The sequence below is a fragment of the Chiloscyllium punctatum genome, chromosome 1 (genome assembly GCF_047496795.1).
Source record: "Chiloscyllium punctatum isolate Juve2018m chromosome 1, sChiPun1.3, whole genome shotgun sequence".
NCBI classification, from domain to species: domain Eukaryota; kingdom Metazoa; phylum Chordata; class Chondrichthyes; order Orectolobiformes; family Hemiscylliidae; genus Chiloscyllium; species Chiloscyllium punctatum.
Window position 1 is genome coordinate 137,373,525 of NC_092739.1, and position 25,834 is coordinate 137,399,358.

General features: G+C 42.2%; 1 protein-coding gene across 1 annotated transcript in view; it reads left to right on the top strand.

Annotated features, from left to right (window-relative positions):
• The window catches only part of pstpip2 (proline-serine-threonine phosphatase interacting protein 2), a 130,125-nt gene that overhangs the window by 41,565 nt on the left and 62,726 nt on the right, over positions 1-25,834 (top strand). Inside the window, exons 3-5 of the mRNA XM_072575144.1 lie at positions 4,853-4,927; positions 12,908-12,942; positions 21,670-21,776. Of these exons, the coding sequence (XP_072431245.1) occupies positions 4,853-4,927; positions 12,908-12,942; positions 21,670-21,776 (217 nt within the window). The remainder of the gene's footprint in view (positions 1-4,852; positions 4,928-12,907; positions 12,943-21,669; positions 21,777-25,834) is intronic.

A 25,834-nucleotide genomic window follows, 5' to 3' on the forward strand; every position in this document is an offset into this window, starting at 1 on the left:
GTTTGGGTTAGCCTCTTAGGTGGAATCTTATTCAAGCCTTCTTGAAATAAATGACATCCACTGGTTCTCCCTTTATCTATTCTACTAGTTACACCTTCAAAGAAAACTCCAGAAGATTACTTCAGTATGATTTCTCTGTCAAACCCTGACAATATCGAAGCCTATTAATGCTTTCCATAGATATATTCTATTATTACATCTTTTATAATGGACTCTCATATTTCCTGTGTTACTGGTAATAGGTTAATTGGTATGAAATTCTCTTTTTTTTTGTTAAATAGTGGTGTTACACTTGCCACTAGGCAGCACGATGGCTCAGTGGTTAGCACTGCTGCCTCACCACGCCAGGGACCCGGGTTCAATTCTAGCCTCAGGCAACTTGTGTGTGGAGCTTGCACATTCTTCCCGTACCTTCGTGGGTTTCCTCCAGGTGCTCAGGTTTCCTCCCACAATCCAAGGATGTGCAGATTAGGTGACTTGGCCATGTTAAATTGCCTACAGTGTTCAGGAATGTGTAGGGTGTACATTAGTCAGGAAAAATGTCTACTGATAAGAGAGGGGATAAGTCTGGGTGGGATACACATCAGAGGGTCAGCGTGGACTTGTTAGGCCAAGTGGCCTGTTTCCACACTTTTTCAGGGCAATCATCTTGAGTACCGTGGGATGTAGATTATCAGGTGCTGGGGTTTGTTAGACTTTAACTTTGTTAGTTCCAAAAGCACTAATTTTTAAAAAAAAGGTATTGATTTTCTTCAATCCCTCTCCATTGCTAGAACCATAGATTACTAACATTTCAGGGAAATTCTGTGTCTTTATGTTCCCCCATTTCTGACTGTAAGGGACATTATTTGTGTGATCCTTTGTCAAGACGGAACCAAAAGAATGCGTTTAATTGGTCTCCCATCTCTTTGTTCCCTGTTATAACTTCCCCTGTTCCTGATTGTAAGGATCTACATTTGTCTTCACTTCTGTTACTCTTCATATTTATAGAAGCTTTATAGTCAGTTTTAATGTACCTTGCAAGTTTATTTTCATACTTTCGTTTCCCACTCTAGATCAATCTGTTTGTCCTCTTTTGCTGAATTCTCAATTCTCCACATCTTCAGGGTTGCTCCTTTTTTTTCTGGCAATTTTACATGGTCTCCTCTTTGCATCTAATACTATCCCTAACTTCTTTTGTCAGCCATGTTTGAGCTACTTCTTCTGTTTGAGAACATAGAACGTAGAAAAGTGCAGCACAGAGCAGGCCCTTTGGCCCATGATGTTGTTGTGCCAAGAATTAATCCTAATCTAAAATAAAATAGCCCAACCTATGCACTCCTCAATTCACTGCTGTCCATGTGCATGTCCAACAGTCACTTAAATGTCCCTAATGACTGCTTACACCATCACTGCTGGCAACACATTCCACGCGTTCACAACTCTCTGCGTAAAGAACCTATCTCTGACGTCTCCTCTGTACCTTCCTCCAAACACTTTAAAACTGTGACCCCTTGTGCCAGTCAATCCTACCCTGGGGAAAGTCTCTGGCTATCGACTCTATCCATGCCTCACTTTACCTTGTACACCTCAATCAGGTCACCTCTCTTCCTCCTTCTCTCCAGAGAGAAAAGTCCGAGCTTAGTCAACCTCCCTTCATAAGAAAGGGTTTGCATCAGATATGCAATGATAATTGTTGTAATTCACGTGTATGTTCATTAAATGTTAGCCATTGCCTAACTGTTGCCAACCCTGTTGTTCAGGTTCCCCATCACGTGAATCATACCTTTTTATAGTTCAGTTTATTTAGATTCAGAATCCTAGTTTTGGATTTAAGTTCATTCTATCCTTATAGAAAGAAGGACTCTCGTTCTTCTACAGAAGAACTTTTATTGTTTTATGACTGCTCTTCCCCAATGGATCTAGCACAAGAAGGTTGTTAATTATTCCTTACTGATTGCACCATACCCAGTTGAGGATAGCCTGCTATCTAGTTGTTTCCTCAACATACTGGTCTTAAAAACACATACACATTCCAGAAAATCCTTATTGCAGGTGTCTCTAATTTCCTGTTTAATGCCTTTCCTTACAACTCCGATAGATAACCCACCAACGTTTTCTGCCCCTTGGTGTTTCTTATCTCCACATATACAGACTTTACATCATGATTTTCCAAAGTAATATCCTTTTCTAACGATGCCACCTCCTTTTTGTCTGTCCTTCCTAAATATTGAATATCCCCGAATCCCTGATCACCTGTAGTCATGTCTTGTATTTGCAACTATATCATAACCATGTATATCTTTTTGTGCTATTAATTTATTAATATTATCATGACAACCCCAAACATTAAAACAAAGTCTTTAGACTTGGCCTTTTTAATTTGGCTTTTCATCTTAGCATTGTGGCCCAATTTGTTTTTGCCCCTTTTTTATTCTGCTTTCCATTTTTGCTTCTTTCATTTTTATAATTGCTTGTGTGTTTCCCTGCTCAGATTTCCATGCCCTTGCCATTCTAGTATAAAGAATCCCTGAAAGCATTAGCAAACAGCCCCTTCAAGACACCGGACCAAGCCCTGTCAAGATATAATCTGCCTTATTTGTACAGATCCCATCTTCCCTGAGGCAGATCCGAGGAATCTGAATTCCTTTCTCTTCAGCTGCGTGGACGTGATCTATTATTTCTATACTTGCTAACACGTGACACTGGTAGTAATACTGAGATTAATACTTTGGAGGGCCTACTTTTTAACTGATGTCCTAACTCCGTATGGTCATCTTCTAGAACCTCATTCCTTTTACCTTTGTTATTGTACCAAGATCATAGGTTGTTCACCACCCCCACTTTGCTGGCCCCACTTCAGAATGACCAGCAGTCTCAAGATGCCCTTGACCCTGGCATCAAGAAAGCAACATACCATCCTGGAATCCTGCAGAAATGTGTGTCTTTTTCCCTTACTAAGGGAACACTATAGCCATACCACTACTCTTCCTGCCTTCCTGTGCACCAGAGCCACTCATGGTCCTACAGCCCTGGTTCTCACTGCCATCCCCTGAAAAGTTGTTTCCCCAACAGTATCCAAAATAGTATATCTGTTAGAGAGGGCGTCAGCCACAAGGTTCTCCTGCGCTATCTGTCTTTCTTTACCCATTCCCCTGAAGGGGAAGCAATGGCCTAGTGTTATCATCGCTAGACAATTTAATCTGGAAAGTCAGTTTCAGAGCTGCTCATGGCAGATGGTGGAATTTTTGAATTCAATAAAGAACATGGAATTAAGGGTCTAATGATGACCATGAAACAATCGCTGATGTCAGAAAAACCCTTCTGGTCGACTCATGCACTTTTGGGAAGGAAGCTATCACCCTTATAGTCTGGTGTACATGTGACTCCAGACCCACAGCAATGTGGTTGACTCTTAATTGCCCTCCAGGCAATCAGGTTTGGGCAATAAATGCTGGCCTAGCCAGAGATGCCTGTGTTCATGAACAAATTTTAAAAAGTAGAAGTAATCTAAAAGTTTTGAGGGGGGATCTAATTGAAACTTACAGAATACTGAAAGGACTGAATAGAGTGGACGTTGGGAAGATGTTTCCATTAGCAGGAGAGACTCCGACCCAAGGGCACAGCATTACAGTAAAGGGAAACCCTGTTAGAATGGAGATGAGGAGAAATCTCTTCAGCCAGAGGGTGGTGAAGTTTTGGAATTCATTGCCACAGAAAGCTGTGGAGGTCAGGTCATTAAAACAAAGATAGATAGGTTCTTTATTATTAAAAAGATTACAGAATATGGGGAGAAGATGGGAGAATGGGGTTGAGAAACTTATCAGACATTATTGAATGGCAGAGCAGAACCCAATGGGCCAAATGGCCTCATTTCTGCTCCTATGGTTTATGGTCTAATCAGCTGACTGTATACCAGATGCTTTCTAATTTTGAGCTATTTAAGGATGCACCCTACCAGCCTACCCTCATTAAATTCACTTTATATTTTCAAAAATATGCTTTATTCATAGAAATATCATAGTCACAAGCCCAGTTCAGTTCTGTACAGTTGCGTTACAACAAAACAACATACCCTTACCAAAATGACCACTCTCCACTGGCGCGGCTTTCTATTGAGTTCATTGCTCTACTTTTGAGCTCCTTTATACAGAGTTTGTCTCCGTCTGCTTCACAGCAATGCTGACTGCTGCATATTCCTCCCAGTCACAGTAATTCCTCAGAGTTGGTGGGATCTGGAATACACTTCCTGAAAGAGTGGTGAAGATGCATTCAAACGAGAATTGGAATGAAGCTGTTCAGAAAACAGTTTGAAAAGCTGGGATATATGTGATATGTCAAATAGTTTCCCATGCTGCATAACCTGTCACAATAAAAATAAATTGTTTTGTCTGTGCGCTGTCTACATTGTTAAGTCATCCCCTCACCTCCCCCAGTGGATAAAGTCTTTGATGGTTAATCCATCCCAATTACAAAAATGTGTGTAACAGTTGTGAAAATTAAAGGCCAATTAACTGATTTAATTTCCACAAGATGCTAAAGAGTTAGTTAGATATTGCTTTCTCTTTAATTTATCCATATTAACTGTCCAGTAGTTTTCTATTACAATCAGTCTCTATTATTTTATATAAATAGAACCTATGCTTAAGAACTCTGTCAGCTTTGTTGCTCGAGTAAATGGCTGGACAGAGTATAAATTTACATGCTATATATACGGATGTATATTGATATGCATTGTGCGAATTGCTGGCTGACAGTACAGTGATTATAAAAAGCTACATCTCCAGTATTACTGAGGACAGCACCTCTGATTTAGTTGTGTTATGTGTGTGTTTTACTGAGAGAAATGACAATATTGCTTTTCTGTGAATAGGGCATCCATTGAGGAGAAATATGGGAAGGATTTGATGTCATTGTCAAAGAAAGTGTGTGGACAAAACGAACTGAAGTAAGTTCTTTACATGTGTTTATTTGAGATTAATTTTTCAGTTTGTGGGGTGTTTTTGGCTGGAGATTGGAGCAATCTAAATTGCCTGCTAAATCAAATGCCCAACTTGCCCCCCCATCCCAGCAAATGATGGTCGTTATGGGTGATCAAACAATATAACGGTCAAAAGCTGAAAAAAGGGAGGAAGGAAGGAGGGGATCGGTGTTCTATCTGGATATGTTACTGACTTGGATGACGGAAGCGAACATATTACAGGCAAGTTTGTGGATGAAACATAAATAGGTGGGAAGGCAAGTGGTGAGCATCACACCAAGGGTGGACTCTTAGGGATATCAGCGTGGTGAGCTACAGTGAGATTTGTGACAGAATTGGATGAGAAATCCAGTGAGGCCCACCTCTGTCAGGAGCATCTTGTGCCATTCCTTTGTGCAGCAGCGTGATCGATTCTTGCTTGGCAGTGGGGGTTCGCTGACTAAGGGAGATTAGAGCTTGTTAAATGTCTTACTAATAGCAAAACTTACTTCATTAATATTTTAGATCCCTATTTTAACAATTGCACCAAATAAATTAGATGAGAAATCTCCGACAAGTACCTGGTAATTTCAGCTCACCATTTGCTGTAAAGGTCCTCCATTTGGACAGGGGCACCGACACTGTGGCAATGCTTCATGGGTACTGGCGTATGTACTCCATGGATAGTGGCATCCAACATGTGCCAGCCTCTAAGAATCCTGATGGCACATCATGTTCTACTGACAGTAACCCAAAGCACCACAGGCTGCTCCAGTGACTATCAGTAATGGATGCTCTGCGTGCAGGGACGTGCACCCAGCATGGTGTGGACCAGGCAGCATCTCCAGGTTCTTTGCACACTAACGTAGTGCTCACCTGCTCTCAGCCTACCTGAATACTCTCAGTATCCCTGCCTTATATTACCTTGCTTTGCCTTTTTCACTTTTCCCCCTCAGCTAGAGACACATGGCTCATAGCACTTCTCAACGAAACAATCCACCTGTTGCACTCTTAGTTACCTTCTCCCTGGCCCAACCCCCTCCCATTTATCTCTCCACCCCGGAGGCTCCCAGCCTAATTCCTGATAAAGGGCTTTTGCCCGAAATGTCGATTTTCCTGCTCCTCAGATGCTCCCTCACCTGCTGTGCTTTTCCAGCACCACTAATCTTGACTCATATTACTTTTGTCTTACCTTGTCATTTGGCATAGATACAGAGATAAGAAACTTTATCATGATTGTAAGCAGGTACTGTCATACCAAGAGGAAGTGGTGTTGCCAGGGAGTAACAGCAAGTCAAGGGCCATCTGTGATACTAGTCTCGGGGCTTGGACAGAGGCAGTCAGAGATAGGATGTGGTCCACATAAGGAGCTGAATGATGGGCAGCCTATCAGTTGCCTTGATTCTTTCTGCTCTACTGTGAGCTATCTTCTTTCTGCAGTAAGACAGGGTCAAGTATTACAGGAAATTATAGTGCTTGCACAGCTGTCGGTTACTGTTGGGGCAGGTGAAGAGATCCCGAGCGAGTGAGTAGACAGTGCAAAGGGCATGGAGTGATGTTGAGGTTGAGTTCGGTTGGAGTGAGTGAGGGAAGATACTACAGACAATACTGAGAGTGGTAGAACAAGTACCCTGGTGGGAGGTGGATACAGTGGCAGTGATAGAGTGGATTGAGGTACCAGAGGATACGTGGTGTACTAATATTGGCAGGGTGAAGAAGGTCATTGACTTTCTTTCTACATGGTTGGGCATTCCTCCAGTGATACTGCACTGACTGGAATGGTCTCATGGCATGGCCTCCCCTGCTGACTCTGAGGAAAGAGGAAGTCCTGTGTTTGCACCACTCTGGCCAGCAGGACTTCCACATCTCTATCTGCAAGGCAGGGGCTCCAATTTCCTCCATCTGCCATATTTTCTGTATCAAAGATGAGTCCAGAATGCTGTGTTGCTTGTGCCAAGGTTGACGACATCACTTCGAGAGGAAAGGAGAAGGATACAGTTGTAATGCTCTACCCAGGTACCAGCACAACATTAGATTCCTCATCTAGTTTATTTGGTGCATTTGTTAAAATAGGACTCATAAAATAGAAAGGTGCCCCAGCCATGGCTAACCAGGGAAATTATGGATATTATTAGATTCAAGGATGGGGCATAAATATTGGCCAGAAAAACAGCAGAGCCGAGGAGTAAAAGCAGTTTGGAATTCAGTAATGAAGGAAAAAAGCATTGATTGAGAAAGGGAAAATACAGTACAAAAGTAAGTTTGTGTGGAAGATGCAAACTGATTATAAGCACAGAAGTGTGAAGAGGAAAGATTTTAGTTAAGACAAATGTAGGTCCTTTATATTTACAAAAAGAAGTTATAATGGGGAACATAGAAATGGCAGACCAATTAAATACATATTTTGGTTCTGTTTACACAAAGGAGGACACAAATAACCTTCAAAAAATGTTGCAAGACTCGACTTATAGTGAATAGGAGGAACTGAAGGAAATCGGTATTAGTAGAGAAATGGTGTTCGGGAAATTGCTGAACTTAAAGATCGATAAATACCCAGGTTCCGAGAATCTACTACATTTCAGAGTACTCAAGGAGGTGGCCCTAGTGGATACATTTGTGGCCACCTTCCAAGATTCTCTAGATTCTGGAACAGCTCCTATAGTGTGGAGTGTAGCTAATGTAACTTCTCCTTTTAAAATGAAAAGGAGGTAATATAGAGTACTGATCTAAATAGAGAACAGATTGGCAGACAGGAAATTGGTCTCCTGCTATCAGAAGAATGTTGTGAAACTTGAAAGAGTTCAGAAAAGAATTACAAGAATGTTGCCAGGATTGGAGGGGTTGAGCTACAGGGATAGGTTAAATAGGCTGGGGCTGTTTTCCCTGGAGTATTGGAGTCTGAGTGTTTATACAAGTTTATAAAATCGTGAGGGGCATGGATAGGGTGAATAGACAAGGACTTTTCCCCAGGGTGGGGAAGTCCAAAACCAGAGAGTATAGGTTTAAGGTGAGAGGGGAAAGCTTTAAAAATGACCTAAGAGGCAACTTTTTCAATCCGAGGGCAGTGCATGTATGGAATGAGCTGCCAGAGGACGTGGTGGAGGCTGGTACAATTACAACATTTAAAAGGCACCTGGATGTGTGTATGAAAAGGGAGGGTTTGAAGGGCTATGGGCCAAATGCTGGCAAATGGGACTAGATTTATGTAGGATGTCTGGTTGGTATGGATGAGTTGGACTGAAGGGTCTGTTTCCATGCTGTACAACCCTATGGCTCTAAAGAAAGGGTCATTTTCTGAGTGATATGCAGGGACTAGAATACTTTGGAAACAAACACAGGAAGGTGAATTATTATCTGAATGGTGAGATTTTCAAAAATGGGTGGTGCAACAACAATCACTGATGGGAGCTGAGGAAGGGTTGCTGGACCTAAAATGTTCACTCTGATTTCTGTCCACAGCTGCTGTCTGACCTGCTGAGCTTTTCCAGCAATTTCTATTTTTGCTAGGGGAGCTAAATGTTATTTAAATGGGAAAAGATTGCAAAAAGTTACAAAATAGAGGTTTTTGGGAGTCTTTATGCACGAATCATGAAAAGCTAGATTTCAGTCAGCAGATAATAAGAGGAGGCAATGGGCAATGAAGTGTTGACCTTTATTTGAAAAGGAATGGAGTGAAAAAGTAGGGAAGTCTTGCTAAAACTACACAAAGATTGTACTTAGAATACTGTGAAGTTCACAGAAGATTCATAAGGTCATAGAGTCCTAGAGCAGTGCGACAGGCCCTCTGGCCCACACTTCCCCATTTCTCTGCACTTGGCCAATATCCTTTTAAATATCCCCTGTCCATGTATTTGTCTAAATGCCTTTTAAATGTTGTTAACGTATCCACCTCACTACTTCTGCTGGCAGCTCATTCTACATTAGTACCACCCTCTGTATAAAAATAAAAGTTGTCTCTCAGGTTCCCTTTTATTCTTTCCCCTCTAACATTAAACTGATGCCCTCTAGTCCTTGATTCCCCAACCCTGGGAAAAAGACTGAGTGCATTCACCCTCTCCATGCCTCTCATGATCTTATTTACTTGTATAAGATCCCCCCTCAGTCTCCTGTTCTCTAAAGAAAAAAAGTCCATCTTGTCCAACCTCTCCTCGTAATTCAGGCCCTTGAGTCCTGTCAACATCCTTGTAAATTTCTTCAGCACTCCTTCCAGTTTAATAACATCCTTCCTATGGCAATGTGACCAAAACTGAACACAGTACTCCAAATGCGGCTTCACAAACGTACTGTATAACTGCAACATAACTTCCTAACTTCTATACTCAATGCCCTGACTAATGAAAGTCAGTGTGCCAAAAACCCTCTTCACTGCCCTGTCTACCTGTGACTTCACTTTCAGAGAACTGTGAACCTGAACTCCAAGGTCCCTCTGTTCCACTATACTCCTTCAGGCCCTACCATTCACCATGAAACTCCTACCTTGCTTTGACTTTCCAAAATCCAACTCGCACTTATCTGTATTAAACTCTCTTTGCCATTTCTCAGCCCATTTCCCCAGCTGATCAAAGCCCTGCTGCAGTTTCTGAGAACCTTCCTCAATGTCCACGATCCATCTATTTTAGTGTTATCTGCATGTTATTTTACTAATTATGTCTTGAACTTTCTCATCCAAATCATTGATATAGATAACAAACAGCAATGGGCCCAGCAACGACCACTGAGGCACTCCACTAGTCACAGGCCTCCAGTCTGACAAGCATCCTTCCACTATTACCTCTGCTTCCTACCATCAAGCCAATTGTGTATCCAATTTGCCATTTCCCCTGGATTCCATGCAATCTAACCTTTCAGAGCAGTCCACCATGTGGAATCTTATCAAAGGCCTTACTGAAATCTATGTAGACTATGTCTACTGCTCTGCCTTCGTCAACATTCCTGGTCACTTTATCAAAGAATTCTAACAAATTTGTGAGGCATGATTTCCTATGCACAAAGCCATGCTGACTGTTCCTAATCAAATATGTTTTTCCAAATGCATATATATCTTATCTCAGAATCTTCTTAAGTAACCTACCTATCACAGATGTTAGGCTTACTGGACTATAGTCCCCAGGTTTTTCTTTGCAACCCTTCATGAATAAGGGCACAATGTTCGCTACCCTCCAGTTTTCTGGGACCTCACTGGTGGCTAACTGTGATGCAAAAATATCAAATAGGGGCCCCCGCAATTTCTTCACTCGTCTCTTAATGCTGTTGGATATGTTGAGTTGGGACCAGGAGATTTATCCACCTTCATGCGTTCTAAGACATCTAAGACCTGCTCTACTGTGATATGGACTGTCTCCAAGATATGACTACTAATTTCCCCAAGTTCCCAAGTCTTCTTGTCTTTCTCCATAGTAAATACAGGAGAAATATTCATTGAGAACCTCTCCCATCACCAGTGGTTCTACACAAACACGTCCACTTTGGACCTTGAGGGATCCTATTCTCTCTCTAGTTATTCTTTTTCCTTTAATATACCTACAGAACCTCTTTGGATTCACCCTAATCTTCTCAGACAAGACTATCTCATTACCCCTTTTCGCCCTCTTGATTTCCTCCTTCAGTAAACTCCTGTATCCTCTATATATGTCCAGGGATTCCCTGGTTCCCAGCTGCCTGTACCTGAGCCATACCTTTTTTGTTGTTGTTGTTGTTGTTGTTGTTGTTGTTGTTGTTGTTGTTAAAGCCTCAATATCTATTGTCAACCAGGATTCCCTATTCCTGTCAACCCTGCCTTTCACTCTCACAGGAACACACAGACCTTGAACTCAAGCTCTCTCACGTTTCAAAACCTTCCACTTGCTGGAGGTCCCTTTGCAAACAAACCACTCCAAGCAACCCCTTCAAGCTCCTGTCTAATTCCATCAAAATTCACCTTGCCCCAAGTTAGAACTTGAACCTGTGGGCCAGTTTTGTCCCTCTCCATAACTCTTTTAAAATTAATAGAACTATGGTCACTAGTCCGAAAGTGTTCCCCCACTGTCACCTCCGTCACCTGTCCTGACCTGTTTCACTAGGTTGGTTCTGGATGTAGAAGGGAATGTTTTGTGAGGAGAGTAAATTTCTGAGATTGTTAGTTGGGTCTGGACTCATTGGCATTTAGAAGAGAGAGGTGACTTTGTTGAAACATATGATTCTTAAGGGTTTGACATTGTAAATGCTGAAAAGTTGTTTCCCAGTGGGACAGTCTAGGAGTAGAGTACATAATCTCAGAGTAAGGAGATACCCAGTTAGGACCGAGCTGAAGAATTTCTTCTTAGAGGATGGTGTATCTGTGGAATTCTTTACCACAGACTGCTGTCAAGGCTACATTATTAAGTATATTCAGGCTGAAAGGGACTGATTTATAGTCAGTGACTCGGCCATGATCTTGCTGAATGGTCTATTTCTGCACCAATATGTTATGCTCTTATATGATTAAACTTCTGTCTGACCGTAGTAAGCTCTCCAATTATGATCCAGTAGCAGGTATACTGTGTGGTAGAAGCAATTCATAGCTGCCTCTACATTATTTGAATACCTCCAGTTTATTTTAGTTAATAATTTCCTACTTGTTGTGGTCAGATTAAAGTATTTGTCACACTTCATAGCTTCCCCTACTCTGTTTTTCTTCTGAACATGTTGACAGTTGCAAATTTGTGAATGCTAAGAAGCAATTGTAATTTGGTTGATTGATGGGTGATTGTACAACTGAGTGTCCTGCTGGACTTCAGATGGCATAAGGCGTCAACCACATAATGTGAACTGGGATTGTGTAGGTGATACTGTGGTTAAATGCAGCCACTAAGTTTACTTGGTGGATATAATGACTGTCTGACAAGATTCTGGTGTAACTTCTTGCTTGAGATATTTTCTTATTCAGTCTGTATACACGTGGTATTTGAACCTGGGCCCCCCGGCTCAGAAATACGGACACTACCCTACACCACAAGAGCCAAATGTCTTGCTGTATTGCTACCTTTCAGGGTTATTGATATTAAGTACCAGTAATGCGACGGTCATGACTTCAAATCATGAGTTGTGAAACTCAACCTCCATAGTTAAAAATCACACAGTGCCAGGTTATAGTCCAACAGATTTATTTGGAAGCACTAGCTTTTGGAACGCCGCTCCTTCATCAGGTGGTGGCACAATAGCCTTGTCCAACACCAGCTCCTCCACATCAAACTCCATAAGTATTGTAATCTGTGGAATTAAAGATGATTGTGTATATGAAGCAGATTCAATTCCTTAAGAAAAGAAACGTATACTGTTGGCCACATCAGTGGAGAGATGGCGTTAATGTTTCAAGTTCGATCTGCCGTCTTCAGAACTAGAGACTGGGTTTCTCCAACAACTTTGTTGTTGTCTCCAATCTCTAACATCCACCATTTGTTGTTTTCATTTTATTGGTTCCCTGTTTAGTTGCTGGCCACAACCTCTAGCTTACATTTGACCCAATTGCACATTATTTGAAACTAAAACAGATGTTGCTGGAAAAGCTCAGCAGGTCTGGTGGCACCTGTGAAGAGAAATCAGAGGTAACGTTTCAGGTCTGGTGACCCTTCCTCAGAACTACACATTATTTGGTTGATCTGTGATATTTTCTGAAGTGCTTCTGCCTGCCACTTTCTCAGCCCCATTAACACATGGGGAAAACATTTTAAACACCAGGTACGATCTGAAGTGTGCAGCTACTGTAAATGTGAACAGGGTTAGAGCATTTCAAGAGTACTCCTACTATGGGGTACAACCATTAATATCCCTCACTGCTGGAAAGGAAATTTAATAGTTAATCAGATAATCACATTCTACAGATGGAAGAACAACATTTGAAACTTGTAAGGAATGCAGAGTTAATCAGATATTTCAGTGATTGTCAATGACAATAACTTGTAATTACAGTTATTCACCTCTGTCTTCTCTCTCTTTTTCCTCCCTCTCTAGTACATTGAAGAGAGCTTTTGATGTCTTCAAACAACGTAAGTATTTATCTTTTCTGGGATGTGAATGACAAGCTCATGAACCTGTCCCAGTCATCTTTTAATGTCACTTGAAGCTGCTTGTTTGGATTTACATTTGGATTAGGCTGGATTCTCAAGTTGTTGTGTAATGTGCTGGTTTCCTTCCAGTGTATTCATTTGTTCAACTATGATGAGATAATGGAAAGAATGCAGTGCTGACACAGTGCTATGAGGAACTACATCTTTTTTTTTAAAAAAAGGAAAATTAGTACTAATTTTGTGAGCTAGTGATTTAGATGGGGCTTCTTTTAACACCATAATGTCTTGAGTAAATAGAAAAGGGTGGTGGGGGAGGCCTCTTGAGGTGAGGAACGTGTAATCAGTGGACGGGATTAGAATCACAGAATTATTATGGAGTGGAAGGAGGCCATTCAGCCCAAATGAGATTGAATACAATTGGTTTAGGGCAGCGAACAGGAAGAACTGTTTGATAAAGAGGCATCTGTATCACTAAAGAGGGGACTGGGACTAGGACTGAATCCCCTACCTGCCATTTTGCCAGTGCCTCAGCTCTGTTCCAAAATTGGACCACTTTTGTAATCGCAAGATTGGGTGCATCTAGGCTACCCACTTCTCATGGCAGCTAACATATCAGAGACCTTAATGACCTTATTTAAGTCCAGTTTTAAAAAGTTCCAGCACTAGCAGGATCTAGTTTAGATGCCAAAAGGTGGGGACCCAGCAACAGACTGGCAGCTAATCCTTCAGTCAGGGCTAGAGACCCTCCCTGGGCGCAGTAGCATCACATGCTGCCCTGTAGAAGTGCTCCCACTACACTGCCTCCCTTCCCATCCCTGTGCTTGATGGCTGAATCCAGCTCCAACCCCCACCCTGTATTCTTTGTTGGATGAAGAACGTGTCTCCCACTCATTAACAGGGTGCAGATACATTCCACAGGCAAACACAGCCAATTTCTGTTTGTCGGCCTTGGAAGCTAAATCCAGTGTGGAGGGGTAAGAACTAGTAGACTGTACTGCCATTGGCTTTGAAGCAGAGACTTTGTCAATGTTTAACTAATTGATCTAATCTATGATTAAAGAGTGGAAATTTCCAGGATTACATCCAACCCAAGTTGGCACGCTCACAAATATGTTGTGTGGAGGAGGAACTCCAACATCAATGAGTTGGTCAAAATAGCCCACGTCTGTTTTGCGATTTCAGTGGGACTCTCGCTCTATCTACCTCTAGCCTCTTGCATTATTTCCTTGCAGTCTCTTTATTTCTCTCATTTTGATTTGGATTGTTGAATGAAAGTGTCGATCTCTGATTTACTTCCAGTGCAGAAGCTGCTCTCCTACAATCCAAACTAAACGAGTGTGAATGTAAAACAGCACCAAGTAACTATCCAATGGTACTGTACAGGAGGAGACCATTCAGTCCATCATGCCTGCAACAGCCGTTTGAAAGAGCCTCCATTAGTTATTCTACAGTATTTTCCCCATCGTCCCGCAAACGTTTCCTTTACAAGTATTTGGCCAATTCCCTTCTGAAAGCTATTAATCAATCAGTTTTCAGGTGGATCTGTTATCATTTTAGGTTCCCTCATGTTACCTTTGGGTCTTTTTGCCAGTTGTCTTCCATCTAGCTGGATTCTTTCGATACTGACACTTCTGCCATTGGATCTGGTTTCTTCTTATTTCCTCTCTTAACATTCTTCAAAATTTGAATTGACTGAATTTTGCCTTGTACTTCTCTACTTGAAAGAGGATAAAACTAGTGTCTTCCAATTCTCTCCCATGTAACTGAAATCTGAACATTTCAGTAAACCCCCTTTTGCAAGCTTTGATCATGATGTATTTTAATTTGTTCATAGTATTTGGGCATCTCTGGTTAGGCCAGTATTTATTGTCCATCCCTAATTGTTCAGAGGGCAGTTAAGAATCAACCACACATTGCTGTTGGTCTGGAGTCACATTTAGGCCAGAGCAGATGTGGATGGCAGATTTCCTTCCCTAGAGGATAGTGTTTATCATTAGATAAACTTTTTATTGAATTCAAGCTTCACCATCTGCAGTTGTGGGAATCAAACCCATGCTCTGAGAACAATAGCCTGAAGGTCTGGAGGACGAATTCAGTGATATTATCATTATGTCTGTGTAGTGGTCAGAATTCACTTTAGTACTCCAGATGGGCCCCACAAGTGCTTTATAGACGTTTAGTAAAACTTCCTTGCTTTTGTGTTGTGTGTCTAGATTGAATACCTCCTCCTGTGCTGCAACTAGTAGAGCTATTTGGGAGCTTTTGAAATGTCAGGATTCAGTGCTCACTCATACAAGTACAAGTACCTTCTGACCGTGACAGCTTTTGGGGACTTTTTCTTGTATGTCTGAGCAACTAAGGAATGCCACTCTTGTGAATTTACTTCTGAATTGTGCCATTGGATGCTCAGCATCAAGGGCAAAGCATTTTCCCAAATTAGACACTGCAAATGGGACCATCCATAGTGTTGTTGTCACTCGAATTTCGAATGATGGGGACAATCTCATGCTGAGGTAAGGCCATGATATCATAGAAAGATGGGTAGGTAAACAAAGATTGTGCAGCACCTTGGCTACAGACAGTGAAATACCAGAGTCCAGGGCTAAGGGAAATTTGGTCTTCCTGTGCATGAGTCTAACAAAGTGTACTTACTGTCTAGTGAGTACTGACCAACTCTTAGAGAGGCAATTTAAAAAGTGGAGAAACTTCATTTCGGAACATTGGGTTTAGAGCTTTGACACATACATTTGCAGATGTGTTGAGTGCATTGTAACTTTTTTATAGAACCATGAGATTGTATTTCCATAGAGATTGGGGCCATAGGGTCACATGGTGGCTCAGTGGTTAGCACTGTTACCTCACAGCTCCAGGGACCCGGTTTCGACACTGGCGACTGTCTGTGTGAAGTTTTCACATTCTCCCCGTGTCTGCATGGGTTTCCTCCAGGTGGTCCGGTTTCCCCCCCGCAATCCAAAAATGTGCAGGTTTAGTGAATTGGCCATGCTAAATTGCCCATAGTGTTCAGGGATGTGTAGGTTCGGTACATTAGTCAGGGATAAATATACGATAATAGGGTAGGGGAATGGGTCTGGATGGGTTAGTCTTTGGAGGGTCAGTGTGGACTTGTTGGGCTGTAGGGGTTCTATGATGCTCAAATGGGCTCGTTAAAAAAAAAACCTCTGCGTTAAAGGATTCATCTCTAAATTAAACTCCATATGCCACTCCTCAGCCCATTGGCCCATCTGATCAAGATCCCATTGTAATCTGAGGTAGCCTTCTTCGCTGTCCACTACACCTCCAATTTTGGTGTCATCTGCAAACTTACTAACTATACCTCTTATGCTCGCATCAAAATCATTTATATAAATGACGAAAAGCAGTGGAACCCAGCACCGATTCTTTTGGCACTTCACTGGTCACAGGCCTCCAGTCTGAAAAACAACCCTCCACCACCACCCTCTGTCTTCTACCTTTTGAGCCAGTTCTGTATCCAAATGGCTAGTTCTCCCTGTATTCCATGAGATCTAACCTTGCTAACCAGTCTCCCATGGGGAACCTTGTTGAATGCCTTACTGAGGTCCATATAGATCACGTCTACCCCTGTGCCCTAATCAATCCTCTTTGTTACTTCTTCAATAAACTCAATCAGGTTTACCTGCCCAGAGTATTATTTTATTTGTTTTGTACAATGTAGTGTCTTTGGGTCCCAAAGGTTGTCTGCTTATAAGATCTGGCTTTTGTTTCATCTGCTTCCTAGCTCTGGATGAGGTGTTGTGGTCCAAAGAAAAATGAGAGCCATTGGAAACCTGAAGTAAGATTTGGGAACACACAACAGAGCAATAGGATCTACAAAGAGTAAAGACAAGTTATAGTGGCTTGCCTGGAAACTCGGTCACTGAAACGCTAAATTGTCTATTCTCCTTGTTGTTTGCTAAGTAGTTACAGGACCTCCAGAGATATCACCATCTCTGTCATTGCCCAACCACATTTATTTACAGACCCAGCCACACGAACATTATGAGCCGTTGATCACCGCTCAGGTCAAATGTGGTGTCCCTGTCAGCGCAGAATATGACCCAAATCAGCAAGTTACTTCAGCTTTGTTAATGCGGTCCTCCTCATCTACATTCTGTCCATAGCGAGACTTAAAATTGACACACACTTACTGAAATAACTCCACAGAGGCTGGTATCCGGTCACCAAGCCATCCTTTATTTACATGTGGAGAGTACTTGACACTGATCCAGCTCCCTTAGAACTGTCTGGCACTCATGTTCTTATCTGTCAGCCTGTTTGGACCAGATTAACAGCCACAGTCAGGGAACTCATATTCTGAGGTCCACCTGGCTGACCTCGTTACAATCACTACATCGTCCCAGCTCTGAGTTGAGGCAATGATAGCTGCTGTGTCCTTCTCAGATTCTAAGGTAACTTCAATGATGGAATAGAAGAACTCACAGGTTCCAGAACATAGGGTCCACGGACCTGTTCAGAACCATTGTGTCTACCTAAATTTCAAATGTCACTGGACCTACCCTTTTATTAACCATGCCTCTTACCCATGCAGGGCATTCCATTGGCTCCTACACCAAACTTCATCCCCTGAAGGTAAACTGCCTCTTTCACTTAACATTGCCATTTCTGATGCTGTTTCACCCTCAACCCCAGGGTTGAGAAAAATCAGTTTTAACCTGGTGCAGAGTCTTCTCCGTATTAACAACTCTGCTGGAGCTATCCCTCTCGTTGCATGAGGGGTGATCCTATAGTCAAATAGGAACTGGGACAGTTTGGTTTCTAGTGAAGATGTAGGCTGTTACTTCAAGTCTGCCTTCAAAGTTTGGATTGGTCTTTCTGCCAGATCATTGAATAATGAATGGTATGAGCTGTCTTTATATGTTCAACTTTACACAGATTCTCTACTGGTAAATGATGGTCTGTTATCTGCGACCAAAACTTGCAGGATTCCCTGTATTGTATAAAATGTGTGTGCAGGTTTCCTATTGCCCCCCCATGTTTGACGAATGAACGTTATGCATATCCAGCCACTTTGAGTTGGCATCCACAATGACTAAGAACATTGAATCTATGAAAGGATTTACATCGTTGACATGTAACTGAGTCCAGAGTTTACCCATCCATTCCCATGAATATGGGGGTATCTGCTGGCAGTAGATTTTGTCCTCGTTTGCACTCCGGCACTGGCACACCAATATGGCAATGTCTACATCCAATCATGGCCACCAGACATAATGTCCTGCCAACATCTTCATTTTATAAACGCCTGGATGACTCTGGTGGCATTCAGCTGCAATCTGGTGGTGACCTTTGCTCTGGACAATCATTCTTCACCTCATAATAATAGTTCAGAGCCATTCCTAATGAAGGACCTATTCCTGAAACATCGATTCTCCTGCTCCTCGGATGCTGCCTGACCTGCTGTGCTTTTCCAGCATCACACTCTCTACTCTGATCTCCAGCATCTGCAGTCCTCACTTTCTCAACCCTGTAATAATATGCTGCCCTCTTTATGAGCTAATCTTTCTGGGTACAAAAAGAGATTTCAGTTCTGATTGTGATAGCCCTTTTGTTTCATCCATCACGACCAGCTGTTTCGGTTATGTCAGGTCCAAAGTTTGATATTGTCAGCTGTGACAAAGTGTGTCCAGAAAACTTGAAACTATCACAGACTGTTTGCTTCAGTGGCAGTACCAGTGTGAGGCAGCTCAATGCATCTGCATTTGCTATTTAACCTCCCGGATGGTGTCCCAATTTATAGCTATATGTACTTAACATTACAGCCTACCGCTGAATTCGGCCTGAAGTTTTGGGCAGCTTGTCCACTTTAAGTGAATGCAGCAGAGGGTTGTGGTTTGCTATTAATACAATTTATATCTGTAAAGCTATTGCTCGAACTTCCTGACTCCGAATATGACTGCAAAATCTTCCTTCTGTATCTGGGCATATTAGCGTTCTGCATTAGCCAAAGTCTTGGATGCATATGCCATTGGGCATTCTTCACATTGGGTCAACTATGAGTAGTAATACTATCTCGATGTCATACAGGCAGGCAATACATGTCAACACCAGATCTCATTTGGGATCACAGTGCGCCAATACACTAGAGAATGACAGCTGTTCCTTTATTTCCCTGGAAGTTATGGCTTGACTACATGACTGTTTCCAAGGCCGACCCTTTTTTTAAGAGTTAATACAAAGGTGTGAGGTCGGAGGCTAGGTTATTTCTGAATTTTCTGTAATAATTCGCCAACCAAAGGAAAGGCCTAAACTCCAATACTGACATGGGTGACATCGTCCTCACTTTATCTTTCAATAGGTGTAACCCAGTCTTGTTGACTTTGTAGTACACACAAGTTACTTGGGATGCTTGGAAAGCACATTTTTCCCTTCAAAGGTGTGCACCCACCTGGGAGAAACATCTAATGACTATGTCCAGGTTCTCTAATGCTCCTTATTGGTCTTCCTGGTTATTAGCATTTCATTTAAATAAATAGGGTAGACCTTGTAAAATGTTATCCATCATCTGCTGAAAAATTGCCCAGGCTGATGATACCTTAAATGGCAGTCTTCCTTACTGGTACAAACCCTTACAGGTATTAATTGTAACATACTTCTGGGAATCCTCATCCAACGGCAATTGCAAGTACACTTGGCTCATGTCCAGCTTTGTGAAGCACAACTCCCTGCCAGCTTTACACATAAATCCTCTAAGTGAAGGATTGGACATTTATTCAACTGCAAGAAACAGTTTACCATTTGTTTAAAATCCCCACAAAAGGTGAACTGACCCATCGGACTTCATAATCAAAATGACTGGTACTGCCCATTCTGCAACTGGACAGGTTTGATGATTCTTTCACTTTCCAGCTTTTTGATCCTGTCTCTACTTTTGCCCGTGAGGCAAATGGCACTGGGCAGACTTTGCAGAATCGTGGAATTGCTTCCTGGTCAACATGCAATTTGGCCTTGGCTCATTTGATAATCTCTAGATTTTTCTGAAAAATGTAAGGGTATTTAATTAGGATTTCATTCAGATGGGCATTTTCTAATCGAAAAATGTTAGGCCAATCAAGATGAATCTTTTTCAACTAATCTAACCCCATCAATCTTGGGCTGGGCCCTTTTTACCCTTTCAGTGGTAATTGAACCAACTGCTTCACATACGAGACCGGAAGCAAAGTTGTGCCCCTAACCTGTAAAGGAACTCTAATCAAGGCCTTGCACAAACTCAAGGGTTGGAATCCAGAGCAAATTTTGTTAAAGTCTGGTTCTGGGATCACTGAGATAGCTGTGCTGGTATTGACCACCATAGAACCATTTAACCAGGTGTTGATTTTGATTAGTTCTGATTTGGCTGTTGCTAAGCAATTTAACTGTTCTAAACCAGCTGTAGGTGAACTTTCCAGGGTGTGCACTCTCCTGGTAATCAGCTCATGAGTTCTCTTACTTTAATCTAGGTCTTTTGCTGTCTTGAGTCTGTATACTGATCACAACCACCAGGGCTTGCTGGACCAGATCCTGAAAACATTTTTAACTGTTTGACTGAGGCTTGGCTTTGTTTTGGGGTTTTGCTTTGGATTGACCTAGAGTCTCTCTGTTTAGGATATATCCTGAGTGAGGCTATGCAATTACTTTCACCAAAGTGGTGTTCCCCAAGCTCAGTCAGATTGGCGAGGGTGTCCAGTTCCAACAAAATATCCTGCAACTCATATACTCCACTTGCTACATTTTCCACTGATAAAGCCAGTTGTAGTGTCAGTTTGAAGTCCAGTTGGGTGCAGCTAGTAGGCGTTTTTGCATGGTTACATCATTAATCCCATATACCAAAAGTATCTCTGCATCGCATTAAGGATTAAACCAAAGTCACATGCCTCTGCCAGTCATCTTAACCGAGTTAAGATTCTCCTAGTCCTTGAATTGCTGAATAAAACTGATAGCATCTCAGAATTAGAGGAGGCTTGAGGTTGTAATATTCCTTCACTAAATCCATTAACTTTTGAAAGGGTTTGGTATCTGGTGTCTCAGGAAAAGACATGCTCCTGAGTCTTCAAGCTGTTTAGGAGTATTACTTGTTGCTTTTCATCTGCCCCAATGACATTGGCCCGGAAGAATAATGCATCCTTTCCATAACCTGGACCTGCTTCGACAGCAGGGATCGAATGAGTCAAGCTTCCCAAGTAATGGCATGATGCCAGAAATGCATACCCCAATTCAAATCCAAAGATGACTGTTGTGAGTGAATTTCTTCAGGAGCATGTTATTTTCCCCTTGACACCACTGAACTGACCCCACAGAGGGCAGTATCCCATCACCAAATCATCCTTTATTTACATGTGGAGAGGCCTTTACACTGATCCAGCTCCAGCAAAGCCAGCTGTCAGAGTCCATTGAATGTCCGATACTCCTGTTCTTATCTGTCAGCCAGGACTCCTTGATTGGACCAGATTAACAGCCCCAATCAGGGAACCCATATTCTATGAAGTCCATCTGGCTGACCTCGTTACAATCACTACACTAACTATTCACAAAAACTTAATGTACTAACACCTTGCTATCTGTCACAAGCATTGATTTCTACTTGATCCTTAACCAATAACAGCGGAAACACTGGGGAATGCTACACAAGCATTAATGTTATTATTAATGTTTATGGGAGTATTAATTCTGCAATTACTTCATTCCTTCCAGAGATGGAGAATGTGGGACTGTTGCACATCCAGCTGGCTGGCAGTTTACGGGAAGAGGTTAAAAAATTAGAGGAATTCCGGGAAAAGCAAAAAGATCAAAGGAAAAAGGTGCTCTGCTCATGCATTTTGTGTAAAATTATGATCATTGTTTTGTTTGTTCCCTTCTTTTCACCTCTTATTTATCCTGTAGTACAGAACGCTAGAAAGAGACATGATGTTCAAACTTTGCTTTGCATTTATCATGGCTGAAATGCAAACTCACCAACCGGGTGTTTCAGACCTGGTGAAGCAGGGATTGGGAATCAGACAGAAGCTCCACTTGCATTGCTATTGAACCAGAAATAAGAGACACATACAGTACAAAAAGGTACTGAGCCAACTTGCCTGTGTGCTACTTTAAAGGGCTATTAATTAGTCTCACTCCTCATTTTCTCATGCTTGTTGGGGATTTTAAAATTAATTTGATGGGGGAATGGGGCACAGAGTGGATGTAAAGCTGGGAGCAAAATTGCAATCCGATATAGGAGAAATGCTTAGGCAGTCCACTGGGTGAAGAAGACATGGATAAGCTGAGGCACACAGGAGGACTGGAAACTAAATTATATATTTTTTCATGCGAGGAGGTTGACTGGTGGATGAACTTGGAGTGTTGATCAGCACGTGAAAATATGATAGTGTTGCAATCATTGGGACATGGTTGAAGGATGGACATGATTGGCAGCTGAACATTCCAATGTATCAAAGATTCAGGCATACTGGGGCGATGGGCATTGCATTATTGATAAAGGAAACTGTCACTGTAGTAATAAGGCAGGATATCCTCCAAGGGTCTTCAAATAAGGTATCTGGTTGGTGCAAAAGTTAAATGCCTCAACTGTGGTAAGCCTATTTCAAGATCATTAGACAGGATCTGGCAAACGTAGACTGGGAGCAGCTACTGACAGGTGAACTATATTTGGAATGTAGGGTTGGAAGGGTTTTAGGGTAAATTTGATCAAAGCTAAGAGATACTGCCTCAGGCAAAAGATTTTCAAGTTTAAAAAAATACTTGTACAATGAAAGGGGAGTGGTCAGTACTTCCAGCTCAGCTTTTCTTTGGTTTAGGAGGTAAAAACAATGACTGCAGATGCTGGAAACCAGATTCTGGATTAGTGGTGCTGGAAGAGCACAGCAGTTCAGGCAGCATCCAAATAGCTTCAAAATCGACGTTTCGGGCAAAAGCCGCTTTTGCCCGAAACGTCGATTTCGAAGCTACTTGGATGCTGCCTGAACTGCTGTGCTCTTCCAGCACCACTAATCCAGAATTTTCTTTGATTTAGTTTAGTTTTTACCAGTCTGGCTATTCACTGAAAACAGTCAGGCTTTCTAGCGATTGATACAACTGAGCAGAGGGCAGTTCAGAGTCGATCACATTGCTGTGACTCTAGAGTCACATGTAGGCCAGACCAGCCAAGGATGGCAGGTTTCCTTCTCTAAAGGACATTAGTGAACTGGATGGGTTTTTCTGACAATTGACAATGGTTTCATGGTCATCAATCGACTCTTAATTCCAAATTAATTTCAGCTCCAGGACAACTCTGCAAGAGTCCCTCAGGGTAGTGGCCTATGCTCAACAATCTTCAGCTGCTTCATCAATGGCCTTCCCTGTCATAAGGTCTGAAGTGAGGATGTTTGCCTATAACTGCACAGTGTTCAGCACCATTCACAACTGCTCAAATACAGAAGCACTCCGCGCTCAAATGCAACACAATCTGGACAATATCCAGGTTTGGGTCCCCAAGTGGCAAGCAAGATTTGTGCCACACGTGCCAGATAATGACCATTACCAAGAAGTGACACACTAACCACTGCCCCTTGACACTCAATGGTATTACCATTCACTGAATCTCCCACTGTCAGCATCCTTGGGATTACCATTGACCAGAAACTCAACTGAACTCACCAGCTAAACAGAATGGCTACAAGAGCAGGTCAGAGATTAGGGATACTGCGGCAAGTAACTCACCTCCTGACACCACAAAGTCTATCCATGATTTGCAAGGCACAAATCAGGAGTGTGATGGAATACTCCCCATTTGCCTGGATGGGTGCAGCTCTGACAACACAAGAAGCTTGACACCATCCAGGACAAAGCAACCCGCTTGATTGACACCACTTCTACAAACATTCAATCCCTCTCCCACTGGTGCTCACTAGCAGCAATGTGTACTATCTACAAGATGCACTGCAGAAATTCACCAAAGATCCTTAGACAGCACTTTCCAAACCCATGACCACTTCCACTTAGAAGGACAAGGACAGCAGGTGCTTGGGCACACCACCACCTGCAAGTTCCCCTCCAAGTCACTCACCATCCTGACTTGGAAATACCCCAACGACTGAAGGAACGGTGATGTCAAAATCCTGGAATTCCTTCCTTGGAATTCCTTCCACCCTTGTGGATCAGCCCACAGCAAGTGGACTGCAGCGACTGAAGAAGGCAGCTCACCACCACCTTCTCAAGGGCAAATAGGGATGGGTTATCTCACAGATGCCTCACTCTGTATTTGATTCTACCTGTCACTTGTCTGCCTGTTCAGATGGCACAGTGGCTCAGTGGTTAGCACTGCCATCTCACAGTGCTAGGGACCCATGATTCTATTCCAGCCTTGGGCAACTGTAGAGTTTGCAGGTTCTCCCTGTGACTGCGTGGGATTCCTTTTGGGTGCTCCACTTTCCTCCCACAGTCCAAAGATATGCTGGGTAGGTGGATTGACCAATTTAAATTGCCAATAGTGTCCGGGGATGTGAAGGCTGGGGAATTAGCCATGGGAAATGCAATCTCTGTTCCGGATTTTTTTTTCTACTCTCTAAACAAATGCTGAAAGTGCATGGAAAAGTTGAATGGCCTTGCTCTGTTTCAGTAATTAAGTAATCATTTACTGCTTTCATTCCACTGCTTCCACTATTGTTAACATGAACTAGATGCGTGCAACAGCATCTCAGTGAAATATGTTGGTTTGGAACAAAGTATTCTAAACAAAATCAGAACAGGATTTTTTTTAGATAAAACAACTCATTCTGTTTGCACAATCAAATAAGGAAGTTAGACATTATTGCTAGCTTCTGATTGGAAAGAGGAAACACATCGAGACCATAATCAAGTGTGCAGTATGGTTACTCATTTAGTTTCCATCATTGTTCCAATATTTAATTATAGAGTTGTGCATTAATGGGGACATGATATTGCACATGTTTATTTCACTTATGTATTTCATTTTATTTCAATTTGATATTGTTCTCTCGAGTGAGAAATTATATTGAGTGCAAATCTTTCAATATTGTGGATTCTGCATTGGCAGTAAATTACAATCTGTTTGTAGACATGCAGCAAGCAGTGGTCCTTTTGCAAATTTTACTTTTATCATGCTAAGGCTGTTTATTTTCAATTGGACTATTTTATGTTGGTGTGGGTAAAATGTGACACTGCATTTGGGCAGATTTTGAAACTTTACTCCGTCCTTGAGCTAATAACTGCTCTGGCTCTTTGCTGCCACCCTTTTTTAAAATTTTCACTTTGGTTCTCAACTCCTGATCTCAAACTGAATTTTGTAGAGAAATGTACTTACTATAATAGGGAGAGAGAATTGTAGATATACATAGATGAGGCAATGTGTTATAGAGTCATACAGCATGGAAACATGGCCCAACAAGTCCACACCGATCCTCTGAAGAATAACCCACCCAGACCCATTCCTCTACATTTGCCCCTGACTAATGCACCTAACACTGTGGGCAATTTAGCATGGCCAACTCATCTGATCTGCACTTCGTTTGGATTGTGGGAGGAAATGGGAGAACCCAGAGGAAACCCACACAGACATGGGGCGAATGTGCAAACACCACACAGACAGTCCGCCAAGGTGGGAATCAAACCTGGGTCACTAGCATTGTGAGGCTGCAGTGCTAACCACTGAGCCACTGTCCCACCCACAAATCTAGTCCCATTTGCCAGCATTTGTTCCATATTCTTTGTCCTATTCCTTTGACATGAAGTAGGGTGGTGCTGGAAAAAGGAAAAGAAACATTCTAACTGTTCGGACAGCTTGGAAATTGCAGACTGTGTTTCCATCTTCCAAAAGGCTCTGATTTTTTAAAAAGGTTAAATTTACAAAAGTGAAGTGGAT